This window comes from Carcharodon carcharias, chromosome 7, assembly GCF_017639515.1.
Source record: "Carcharodon carcharias isolate sCarCar2 chromosome 7, sCarCar2.pri, whole genome shotgun sequence".
Lineage (NCBI taxonomy): Eukaryota > Metazoa > Chordata > Chondrichthyes > Lamniformes > Lamnidae > Carcharodon > Carcharodon carcharias.
In genome coordinates this window covers 109,538,059-109,551,288 of record NC_054473.1, presented here as the reverse complement: position 1 = coordinate 109,551,288, position 13,230 = coordinate 109,538,059, and the positions used below count along the sequence as shown (strand labels likewise).

General features: G+C 45.0%; 1 protein-coding gene across 4 annotated transcripts in view; it reads left to right on the top strand.

The window, feature by feature from the left end:
• Positions 1-13,230, top strand: part of st3gal2 (ST3 beta-galactoside alpha-2,3-sialyltransferase 2) — a 461,264-nt gene that overhangs the window by 288,469 nt on the left and 159,565 nt on the right. For 3 of the 4 annotated variants that reach the window (XM_041191558.1, XM_041191556.1, XM_041191557.1), the window contains one exon: positions 11,539-12,878. In XM_041191558.1, the coding sequence (XP_041047492.1) occupies positions 12,540-12,878 (339 nt within the window). In that variant the 5' untranslated portion in view covers positions 11,539-12,539. Of the gene's footprint in view, positions 1-9,315; positions 9,387-11,538; positions 12,879-13,230 lie in introns of those variants that run through there. The other variant, XM_041191559.1, reaches the window with a different exon arrangement.

The following is a 13,230-nucleotide window of genomic DNA, read 5'->3' as shown; positions in this document are numbered from 1 at the left end:
AGGAATCCTGTTGAAACACCAAACAGAGCCTCCACGACACTTCATGCCTGGAAAGCGGGAACAGATCAAAGGAGTATCACAGCCATTATGTCCTTAGGCAGAATTATCCCAGATTTGCACTAAATGCAGTAGTGGGCAGGAAAAAGAACATTTTACTCACCAGTCACAATGGCGGCTTTTCACGCCACATCCTGCCACATTAATCATGCATTCCTGGGACACATGCTATTTCACTGGTGGGCTGCCTCCAATTCGCCCACCATGCCATCACCTTGCTCACGCTGGGCGCCCTATTTAAAGTGCAGCTGCGCACACATCTCTCATGATTCCAGCCCAGGATTGCTGCACAGGAGACTTGGCCCTGAAAGGCAAGAAGACAGCAGCCCCTGGTTTCAGTGACACATCTCTGATATGCCTTTTGGACACCATGGAGGCCTGCCGTGATGCCCTATATGCTCGCTCTGGCTGCAGGAGGGGTAGCAACATCACCAATCTGGCTTGGGAGGCGGTGGCAGTGGTGGTCAGTGCCAACACCCTGCAAAAGAGGACAGCCACCAATTGCCAAAAGAGCATGAATGATCTCCTCTATTCCACCAGAGTAAGTCATTCTTCTCATCACTCTCAACCCACACATTCACAAACCCATCACATGGCCACAGGGATCTCACTCACTGCCAGTTCAAGGAATATCAATATTCACTCTCTCACACACACCTTCATTGTCCTCATCCCATCCATGGAACCACTCACTACCACACATGCCAAGCATTATATCATCTGGCCTTGCAGGCATCCTGCTTACACTCTTTCCACCTCTATTCATGCAGGACAAGCAAAGCATACAACAAAAGGGAGAGGTCACAGACTGGAGGAGGAATGCCTGAAATCAAGATCCTCACGGACTTTGAAAATAGAGTCATCTAGCTGGCCGGTGAAGATTTGGGACATCCCTGTGTTGAGAGTGATGTTGGCAGTGCTCAACCAAGTGAGGATCCAGCAGTGCAACATCCATCAGACAACCATGTTGTAAGTGATGTGTCCTGCTTCACAGGCCACTGCCATGCACTAATTATCTCTCCTTGCTTTCGCAGGCACATCTGGGAAACAGCTGAGGGAGTCCACAACCCAGGGCCTTGACTCAAACCCCAAAGACACCTCAGAAGAGGAATCTGTTGAAACTCTCATTTAAGTCCCGTCATAGCGCTCACCCACACCATCTACCAGCACAGAGACACACACCTCGGTGGGACCAAGCTTTAGAGTAGCCTGGAGATCACAATCTGGTGAGCAAATCACACTATCTGATCCACAGCAGGCAGAGGCAGGGACCCCTCACATTTCTGGCACCTGGAGGACTGCTGGAGACCAGAAACCTGCTGAGTCCAAGTCAGATGACGAGCCCCTGGCCTCGGTCATACCTCAGTTGCTGGAGTTGCAAGGGCAAGCTCGGGAACATCAGCTGGGAATGTCCGCTGCACTCCTCAGAATGCAAGACACAATGGAGGAGTCCATTTGCCTTCAGTCTGAGGTGATAGCACCAGTATGCCATTGTAACAAGTAAACTGGTGGGATGGCAGATGCCATGAAGACCTTGGTCCAGGCCACCAGTCCTGCACTGTTGTGTGGGCTGAATACTGGCTTCCAACAGCGTCAACACAAGAGGAGGGTGCTGCAGCTTCCCCTTCTCTTCAAAGAGTCAGCCAGGGGCCCTTGGGCACCCATGGGGAGGAGGATCAGCAGGTGCACACCCCGGGGTCATCCACCCAGGTGACTCCAGAAGTATCAGGCACATCCAAATCCCCTCTTCCCTGACCCCAGCAAATCCAGCTCCACAGGCAGAGGAGGTGCCACTGCCACATAGCGGGACCCCAAAAGCAGGCCCTCCAGGTCTTGGTCCTCCAGAGGAAGCCTGTCAAGGTCATCAAAGACAAGGCATAGCAGTCAGCAGGCTGCCTGCAACTCCACTGGGGATGTCAGGGGATCACCAAGCGTAGCGGCAGTGTTAGGAAGGTTAAGAAGATGTATTTGCACAGACTGGACAAAGGTGTTAATCACTTGTACATAATGTTTACTTTGTTAATAAAGTCCTGTGTATGTCTTCTTGCCTATGGCTCCTTGTTCTGATGAGCAGTGTTTGTATCGTTCAGATGTGAAACCTTGGTCCCTGCACAAGACAAAGGCATGTGTCTCAGTCCAGGGCCTCCACCCTGTGCTTTGTGCACATGATGGTGTGCCTTCTCTGTCACTGGTCACATCAGTCATGCTTGCACCTCGATGGGGCTTATTATTGCTGCCAGAATATCCTGGGCCGGCGGCACAGAGTTCCGTCATTCTCTGTGTGCTTCCAGCACCTTTGATGTGCAGCTGGCACCCCTCCATTCTATCAGCATCTGTGTCCGGTGATAGTGTGGAAGGATTCAGCTCACGAAGGGTGCCATAGGATCAGGAGAAATTAGAGTTTCCCTGATGTATCTCCAGGATATGACCCTGTTCACAGAGCGCAAGCGACGTACCATGAGCCAGAGGAGTCAGACATTCACATAAGCTATGTGAGGATGAATGGAGTACCCAACTGCATGTCATCATCGTCCTCCAGGAACGTACGGACTATGGACCTCCGCTGCGTCTCCATGACAGGAGCCTTATCACAGAGGGTATGTGCACTGCCATCAACCAGACAGGAGTCATCATCCTCCATGCATCTAGCAGCTATGAGGGCCTCCTGAGCATGCCTGCCTCTTCTGACCAGTGCAATGGCCTCATCGCTGTCATTCTTGCCTTGGAGGACCTCCTCACTCTCATCCCTGTCAACGTCCACCTTGTCAGAGGAGACATGCATATCCTCCTCAGCCAGCTCCTCTCCCCATTGCAGCGTCAACTTGTAAAGGGCACAGCAGGTTACGATGATGTGTGACACCCTTTGTGGATTGTATTGCAGGGCTCCATCAGACTGGTCCAGGCACTGGAATCTCATTTTCAATATTCCGATGGTTTGCTCCACCAAGGTGCGAGTTGCAGGATAAGTCTTGTTGTACCTTCTCTCTGCTGCACTCTGAGGCCGCTGCAGAGGTGTCATCAGCCATGCCCTTTGTGGGTAGCCCTTGCCCCCGAGAAGCCAACCCTGCAGCTTCTCTGGAGCCTGGAAGACACCAGGGATCTGAAGCCTACTGAGAATGTAGCAGTTGTGGACACTCCCTGGGAACCATACGCAGAGCTTCAGGATATGTTTGTGATGGTCTCACACCAGCTGGACATTCAGTGAGTGGAAGCCCTTGCGGTTGATGTAGTTGACTGCTTGTTGCCACGGAGATCTGAACTCCATGTGAATATAATCGATGGCACCCTGCACCTGTGCAAAGCCTGAGATCTGGGCAAATCTCAGCACTCTTGCATCCTGGCATTCCTGGTCCTGGGTGAAATGCACAAAGTTGTGTGCCTTTGCAAAGATGTCTTCCATGACCTCATGGGCACATTTGTGCGTGGAGGCTTGCGATATCCCACAGAGGTCACCTGTAGAGCTCTGAAAGGAGTCATTGGCATAAAAATTGAGTGCCATGGTCACTTTCATGGCCACTGGCAGTGGATGCCCTCCATCTCCCCATGGCACCAAATCCTGCAGCAAGTGGCAGATGTGACTGACCAGTTCCCTGGACATGCGCAGTCTTCGGTGACACTGGTTCTCATTCATGTGCAGGAATGAGAAGCGCCATCTATAGCCCCTGGGCCTAGCTAGGCACTGACCAGCGACAGCTCGCTGTGGCTCTTCAGCAGTGTGCGCAGGAGCCCCACCGCCCCTTCTTCCTGAGGGTGCTGCTCCTCCCTCTGCCCAGCAGGCGCCTCCGTTGTTTTCTTCTCCTTTGTTTCTAGTCTGTGTAAGCCATGAGGCGTACAGCTAGGTCACCAGGCTCTGTGCTCCTGATGTGCTCCTCCTGTAGGATGATAGAGAGAGATGCGTGGGTTAGCTTGGGTGTACCATGAACCTCTCTTGGTTAAGTCTGAAGACCCCTTAACGCATCCCAGAGAGTGCTGACTGCCAAGGCTTGGATGGCGAGTTTAGTGCACTACATGGCTGCCTGAAACCCCACCCACCACCGCTCTACTCCACCTGACCGATTGGTGGCAGCTTTTCACACTGGACTGCATGCTGTGCTCTCAGCTCAAGCTCAGGCATTTTCCTAACTAACACTGCAAGTCTGCACTGTTGACTTGAACTATGGGGGAGACTAGTCCAGACCTGAATGTTGACATTACAAGGGGCTGTGAGTGCCTCCAACAGTGACTGCATCATGGCCAGCCTTTGCAAGGAGATTGTACAACGTGCCCAGTCATCCAATTGTTCTGTAGTTGACTAAAACGCTTATTAGTTTGCAGTCTGTGCCTGAGGAGTGAAAACCTCTGGAGCATTTGGTGGCACTTTCATGCCATTGCGTTGGTTGAGTGGGCAGATAAGCTAGAGGCTGACTCCAAGCATGTCAAATGACTGCATCTGGACTGTCTCAGCTGCGGAAGAATGGTCACTTTAGTTTCCCTAATGCGTGATCACTTCCCTCCCCCCCACCACCCTGCAAGTGCTATGTTGCCCCCCTCAACTCGCCTCAACCGCAGTGCAGCCCTTGCTCCTCCCCAACTCGCCTCAACCACAGTGCAGCTCTTGCCCCAACACTGCACTGTCAGCCTGCTGGGAAAATGTGACTTTCCTGTGCCCTTACCTGAATGCGCAGCACCTCAACTCTGAGGTCCAACAGGTGACCCTTGCTAGCGCTGTGCAACATTACTGTGCACTTACCTCTGAGTTCCCCTCGAAGTGCAGCTGGTCAGATGCATGCCTTATAAATGCTGTTGTGGAACGCCGACGTACTCAGTTGTTCCAGCGTGGGAGGATGATTCTGGCGAGCTGGGCTTATAATGATATGCAGATATATTACAATGAAGTTCCCGAAGTGCGGCAGTGGGAAACGTGGCCCGCCATTGACAGGCAGAGCGGACAATTGCAAACTGGTTTCACGACGTCATGAAACCGACTTTCGACCTTCCCGTCATATTGTCTGCTCACGCCTGCCATGATGCCCGATGCCAGCCGGCATGGAAAATTCTGCCCCTTGTTGCAGTACCCACCCCCGCCACCCCACCAACCCACCCACTTTTGAGAAATCTACTCTAGTCCTCTTTCTCAATCTAGTTTACAGGAGCAAACCCCATTGGTGTACAGCAGATAAAAGAAGTAACAACAGAAATTACAAACAAATGGCGTAAATATTGGCATTAATTTTAATGAAATGTATTGTAGAATTCTTCTGTGTACATTAAACATCCCGGTTTGGAGTTTCTGACTGGGGCTAATTAGACATTCCCACATTACTTCAACCTGTGGAAAAGATGTAGCTCTGATTCCTTTTCATTAATTCCATGCATATGACAAGAACACCTGCCGTGTGAAATTATAGATGCCAGACATGAAAGAGATATTCACTCAGGAGAGGAATAAATAATCTTTCCTCCGCCTATTGAATAAATAGTGCTTCTGGTGTAATCACATGGTGTGCTAATCCAGGATTTGTGTCCTGGATTACAATATGTATCATTGGCTTTTGAAAGATGAAATTTCACCCTTTCAAGAAAATTCAACTGTAACAAAGAAATCGGATTAACTTTAATGTCCTTTTTAATTTTTTTCTGTTTATTTTCTGGTGATTTTTTTCCTCCACACATTGGGGAAAACAAGTAGATGGATAGTGTCAGCAAAGTCAAGCAACAGCTGATTGTTCTTTCAAAATAAAACTTTCTCATTGCTCTTAGTGAACCTCAGAATATGTACAAAAGACTCACTGTACAATGAGTTTGCATTTTTCTGAATGCACATGTTATAAGATGGTACAACTGAAACCTATCTGTATGGGAGAAAAATACAGTGTTGAAACTGGGGTATAGTCCAGAAACCTTCAATATGAAGATAACATTGAGATTGTCTTTGCACACCATGTCACCAAACTACATTGCCTCAGCAAACCAAATCTTGCAATTATCTTGGCACTCAGTGGCTGACTGTGGGTTGAATTTTGAGTTCTTACTCTAAATATTTTTTTCATGTTCAGGGTCTCAGACCTCTCCCGTAGTTGAGTCCTCATTCCCTATTACCAGGAAAATACCATAACCTGCAAACTATCTGGGTAATGTGTAGCATTTCGAGGGATTGGACAGAAAATCTTCATTACTGTATTTTGGCTGCTAGTTGTATCACATACTTTGATTGAAATACAATAAGCACTTTGGGATAGATTTTGACTGTGTGATTGTGAAATGGCAGTCCATTATACATCTCTCATGATTTTTATTTCAACTGACTGCAAATGTGCTGTCACCCAGTTTACACTATTGTACAAGGTCAGATTCAACCCCTCCAATAGTAGCTTAAATTCTAAATTGTTAAATAGATTTCTTAACAAGTAAATTAATAGGTGAACAAAAATGATGACATATAATTACATTGGATACAAGTTTACCTATCCCTCCTGGTGGATAATGACTTCAGACAGACACCCAATTTTAATAAAAAAAGGTGGGCAAGGACAGTTAGGGACAGAAAATGGAGTGAAACACAGTAACACCAGATCTCCAGAAACTGGTGTGGGTTATCCCCTTGGGCTAGGCTGGCATAAATTGAGATTAGCCGAATGTAGACTGGTGTACTGTAAGGAATCCGCTCTGGTGAAATTATGTTAGCCATTGGAAAACCCACTGGCCCCTCCTTTTGTGCCCCAGTGTGCTGTACAATGATGAGCTAAAGGCGTAAGAAACTTTGGAATGGTGTAAGTCGAGGTTCTCGAAACACTTCGAGACTTAACTTCTGCTCCAGTGAAATCTGCTATTTTGTAAAGAGACCAATTTCACATGTTATCTACACTTTCCAGGCAGACTGCAAGCAACTATCCAACACTGCTTTATTCTTTCCCCTCTGGTGAGAGTGCCAAGAGGCGACAATGCCATGTGGGTGCCAAAAGCGGCCTGACCCCAGGAACTTCGACATGGTCAGGCTCTTGGGTCACTGGTGTGGGGTGCAATTCTGTCTCCCATAATTACAGTGGTGGAATGAGATCATGAAATTCAGGGTCCAATGTCCATATTCTGCAGCAGTTGCGTCAAAGCAAGCTGGACAGTTTTCAGCAAATGAATTTGGTTTTTAATCCCAAATGTACAGTAAGATGCCAGCAGTAATAATTAAAAACTTGGAAGACAAGGCAGCTGACAATTTGTTGATTTATGTAAAGTCATGTACTTCAAAGGAGAATGGCCAGTCGATTTCATGGAAATATTAGCCCTAATACCTCTGGGGTGGGGAGGAAAGAGCCAAATGCTTGCAAATGTGATGAGTTTCATGTATCAGTTTGATTCCACATGCCTCCAAGATTGTGCTCAGATTCCTTGCAGGAGCAAAAGCTGATCTTGGCTAAGATCAATTTGAATTTCATAGAAGATATGAAAAATGAGACAAAAGGAATAGAAAGAGTTCTGTGTAAGAGGAGAATAGAACATAATCAAAAAATGTACATTTACTTTCTGGAGTTTTCAACATCTTCAATACAGTGAAATAAATACAATTAATAGAGGTACAATGGAAAATTAGAGAGATAAATACCTGATGAAGACTTTGATATGAGATGAAATGCAAGCGTAGGGTGTCGGATGAAAAGTCAGTGCCAAGAGTGATTAGAAATGAGCATGACAAGGGTGCTACTTGTCACTTATGCTGTTTAATGTGTTTATAGCAGCAATGGTAAGGGATTAATTTGATTGGGTAGAGGTAGGAGTGAAATTTGGAGGTCTGATAGAGAAAGCTGTTAAACTTGCTGATGGCTAAGCTTTGGTTGCAGATATCATGAATGTACATTGTTGGTTGATAACCCCAATACTGAAGCAATGGATTATGGAATTAACGTCAAAGTGGATCAGACCCAAGGTTCTATGGAGTGCAAGTGAAACAGTGAGAATTATAATAATCAAGAAATAGTTGGAACAGGTGGGAATACTGAAATATCAGGGAAATATAGCAACGGAAAATGGCGGATGTACCAAGGAGGTCAGAACTAGAAATACAATGAGAAAATGAGACCATTTAATGGAAGGTAGAGGATATTGACTAGATTACTGAATAAGGAAAGATGAGTGAAGGTTTTGTTATAGGGTGTAGTACTGTATCATGGAGGCCCCAGAAACCTTCTAGATAGCTGGTTGGAAACCCATGAATAAGAAAAATGACTGGGAGGTTTTGGCAATGGCACAAGAGGGGTGCAGTTTGCCTGAGGTTATCAGGTAAAAACAAATGAATGGAATTGGGCATGTGTTGAGAGAGCATAAGGTGTTGATAGAGGCATTAGAAGGAAGGATAGAAGAAACAAGACAAAGAGTGGGGGAAAGCTTCGGGACCATCTGAAGAATGGGAAATTGTATGGAGATTTGGAGATTTGAATAGAGAAGCACAAGTCAAAGAGTAAATTGAGCTACAAAATGCCTTAAGTAAACCACCGATGATGATTTATATATTATTGTCAAAAAAACTCCTGCCAAAGAATGCTCAGTTATTATAAATAATTTTTCTATTACCAGTAGATTCTTCACCCTAAATACCTCCTTTCTAAGTGTGATCCCATTGATAGTTGTGGCGGAGCTTGATTAAGACAGATCCCCCTGTAGAGGTGAGAAGAAATTATGCAATTTAAGATATGAGAGATTGCATATACATTACAAAATTATAAACACTGCCACAGATGTCACACAGGCAAAGAATAATTTACATGGATAGGTACCACTGTAAAGTACTTGGCAAAGAATGACCTAGATGTGTATCAAAGATTTTAGGCAAGCAGATTACGATGTTGGACACAATGCTTCACAACTACTTTTATCCATTCTAATCGATTGTTTGTAAAACAAAGTGTGGTCTACGCTTTCTAAAATTGGGCCCCTGAAATCAACTTTCCCATCATGGAGTATCTTGAACAGCTCAGATGTCATTTTATCTAGCCACATACCTACCTTTTCTCCATGCCTCTGAATCTCTTCTGTCTACTTTAGTCCTTTGGATAATGATATTCAACTTTATTATTGATCATCTGAATTTCAGGTCATTTCTGTATCTTCTATGGTTTTGAGCAATAGATATTTTTCTTAGAGATCATGCTGTGTGCATCTATTCTCCCATCTGCAATAAGTATCTTAGGATGTCATTAATTGATTCTGTAAATTTCATTCAACTCCATCTTGTACCTTGATCAGAAGTCCACCTGAAGCATTTTTTTTGTTCTTATTATATTTTTAATTAGTTGAGTGCTGGAATCAAAGGACAGTTGCCATGGAAATGGAGTGTGCCTAGGTGGGAGCTCCCACTGCAGGTATCTCTCTGCTTCTTGACAGTTGTGTCTTTATAATAAATTCAAGCAATTGTTATAATATATTACCTTGCTGGAACTGTACACTCCATCTTTCTACTGCCTGTATTAACAATGATTGATGAAGTGATAATTATTCCGTAAGACACAACGTTCCAGTAAAGCAGTGACCCTCCCTCCCCCCGCCACCACAGCCCCACCGCCCCCAACAAGAGTAAATATTATTTAAAGTAACAATGTATTTTATGCTACCCTAGGACTTGCACTCATAACAATCCACTCCAATATGACAATCCTGAAAATATGGCTCATCAAAAGGTCATTCTTTCCCTGATGGAGGAAATACTATTAACCCCTCTATGTGCATTCAGCTTGCAGCCAGCTTGTGAAGGATTGTGCTCTAGCATACTATGGGATGGATTTTTACTAACGAGGTGGGAAGCTTGAGATGGGAAATTTCCCGACTCAACCCTCAGCCGCTCCCCATGATATCCCCCATGCAAATCCATGCTCCCTCATACCTCCCATTCCCCCTCATATCTTCCGTGCACCTTCCATGCCCGTCTGCGTCCTCCCAATAAGCACCATGTACAGAACCAATGAACCATATAATAATAATGGCAAGTCTTGAAATGCCCATGAAAAAACATCCATTCAGAAATCTTCTTTGAAAAAAACTACTACTCATAAAGATGTCAACCAATCAAAGCTAACACTACTTCAGCCTGTGTAATGAGGGCATCTGGCAACTATCAACAGAAATAGATGGCCAGACATCTGTTTCTCCAGATGGCCGTATTATGAATGCTTAGTTGAGCTCCAAGAATCACTAATGGAATCAGCTCAGCAGGAGTCTGTCTAAACAGGCTGAAGTGGTGTGTAAGTTTTGATTGATTGGAATCTTTATAAGGTTATAAAAAGTTATTTTTCTTTGATCTATTTTTCAATGTCTGTATGTTTATTTGCACATGATTAAGAAGCGTGGAGTGGGGTAAAGCTTCTGTTACTGGAACTATTGATGACAGTGTCTGATTGATACTTTTATAAGGTTGCAAGAGCAGTAGCTTTTTCAAAGCAGATTTCTGAATGGGTATTTTTTCATGAGCATTTGAGCACTTGCCATGGCATGGAGGATATGGGGGAGCATGGAAAAGACATGAGAAATATTGGAGGGCATGGGTGATATGAGGGGGCATGGAAGAAGCTTGGACAATATGAGGGGGCAAGACTAAAAGCTTTTAAACTTGCCTTTCAAAAGGTTTCCAAATCCATTGGTTCACGACTATGCTAACCAGATAAAAATTGCAGAGGGTGTATGAGATGCCTACCCCCATAATGGAACCAGCCAGGTCTGGAGTGCACAGTGCAGGCTTGCTGCCTCACCCTTATAACCCGCTGGCAAAAATTGTTGGGGCTGGGAATTATGGAAGCGGGTCCCACCCACTATTTTTAAATACCTCCAGAGTCACCCCAACTCCAAGAAAACCTGGGTCTGTATCATTGATTTGCATGCAAATGCACTTGAATGAGCTGCTGGCCTATTCCTGCCCCTTGTCTTAGTGATGTGCTGAATGTTGTATGATTTGGTGCTGTACTGAGCCACGAAAACCAGAAGATGCCAAGTCCAATCTTGGTCTATGCTGTAGGCTGGTCTCAGCTATGATAGCCAGTTGATTTCAGCACCACTGGGCTAGCGAACCTAAAATTTAGCTAACGATCTGACCCCTGATTTCTATCTTATGAACCCTGCTGCAAGGTACTTGGTTATGAATGTAAGATGAGGCAAGGATTGAGTTTTATTTGATGCCCTCCACAGTTGAATAACCTGGTGCCAACCATTATGCAGACTCACAAATAAAGAATGAGCACTGGGCTTTGATACCACAGGGCTGCTGGTACTCCTGAATCTTAATCCAAACCTGAGTTAAGAGAGAAGGGGAGAGGATTGAAGACAACATTTTATTTTGGCCACAGTGATTTTCAAATTAAGGAGGGACACTAATGCCTAGTAATACAGTTAACTGTGGTTTGTTTCCTAATCCAGGGCTTTGAATTGATTGAACCTCACAGGAGAAAAGAGCAGGGCACTTTGTTTTGATTTGTTTATGGACTATGTAGACTGAACTCTTTTTTTGCTCTTATTTTGTTATCCCAGGCTTTTCATGTGGAGCGAAACACACTGTCTGCCTGAGCAAGTCCCGAGTAACTGGCCAAACAGCAAAACCCAGAAGAAAAGCTGGCGTGGGTTTAGAAAGCAGAACACATCCGTCTAATTAGTTCTGCTGCACATGGAGGAGAAAAATGTTTTTTAGCCTTGTTGTAATCTCTTGCTTGAAAGTGTATTAAGGAAGTTGAATGGCATCTACGAACGTATGGAGGTCTTGTGAGCAGACAGTGCTTTCATCTGCACGTCTTGATTTACCTCTTTTTTTTTGAGCACATATCAATAGTCACCTTGGCAACAGCTCTCTCGCAGACATACCTCTTCATGAAAATAAGAGACGCACAAGAGATGCTATAAATTTCTGAAGCAGATATCTGGGCTCCGGTTAATACAAAACAAGACTTTTTGAGAGATTTGGTTTGTGGCTCACAGTGTGAGATTAAATCAAACAGCAGTTTAACCGAATTAATCGAATACCCTATCATGGAGAAATCAAGCTGCTTGCTTAATCTCTCTGAGGACTGAGGAACTAATGAGTGAGCTGGCCACTGATTCGAGGAGTCTGATTCTGTCAAGCTTGTTCCAAACGATGGTGGAGCTTCTTTTTAACTGTCACTGTATCTGAGGCAAAAGGAGATTTAGCAGAACCTTCAACTGTGATTGCAAAGGGGAGGAGAGAAGTAAGTAAAAGCAGAGACTGAATGTCTGACTGAAAGAGGAATTACCAGCAAGCAGTCTCTGTTGAGAATGTTTATGTGCTTCGTGCCAGTGTTTAGTGGAAAAGCTGAAGCATTCTCTGTGGATCTCCAATTAAAACCAACAGCAAGCCTCCATTAAATTAGACAGGGATAAACAGTGCAGTTGATTTTTGGCATTCTTCCACTTTTGACCTCTGCCCTCTCTGCTGAAGTCACTCAACAATACATGAGAATCAGCAACGAGGACTTCTTGTCACAACCAAAGGTCCAAGCCCAAAGTACATCAGGGTGACAATGAAGTGCTCACTTCGGGTATTTATCCTATTCCTTGTGCTGCTCGTTGCCTTTCTGACTTCACTGTTTTTCACCTACACGCTGACAGGTGTGACCAACATGGCCTACCTGGAGACCCAGGGTGTGGAAGATGCCCATCGGGTCAAGCTAGTGCCCAGCTACTTGGGCATGCAGAAGTTGAGCAAGGATCTTGTGGGTCAGAAGACGTGTGCTTGTGATCATTGTGTGGGTGACCCTGGTGTGTCACAGTGGTTTGATAAACACTTTGATCAGGATATTCTACCGCTTTGGACAAAAGCAAACATGAAGTTGGACCCCGATGTATACAACTGGTGGGTGGTGAGTATCTTTAAACTGAAAGGAGTTGTGATCTAAATATTAATGTTTTACAATTTTTTTCCCTGATCTTCTGAAGGCATTGACTCATCCATGTTGCTGACAACACTCCAGGCTCTCACCTGAATGGCCATTGTTTGTGTGTGAGCCTAGGCAGTTAGTGTCAGCAAGCTATTTGAATATGGAGGCAGCACGAACAACCAAGAGTTTCTTTGATCTTTCCACATAACTGTCATTGATTCCTAGTGTCATTCTAGTAAATCTCCTCTGCACCTTTTTCAAGGCCTTGACACCACGCAAATGCATAGTAATCAGGAGCTGCAACACTGGCTGGTTTCACCTTCCGCCCACTCAC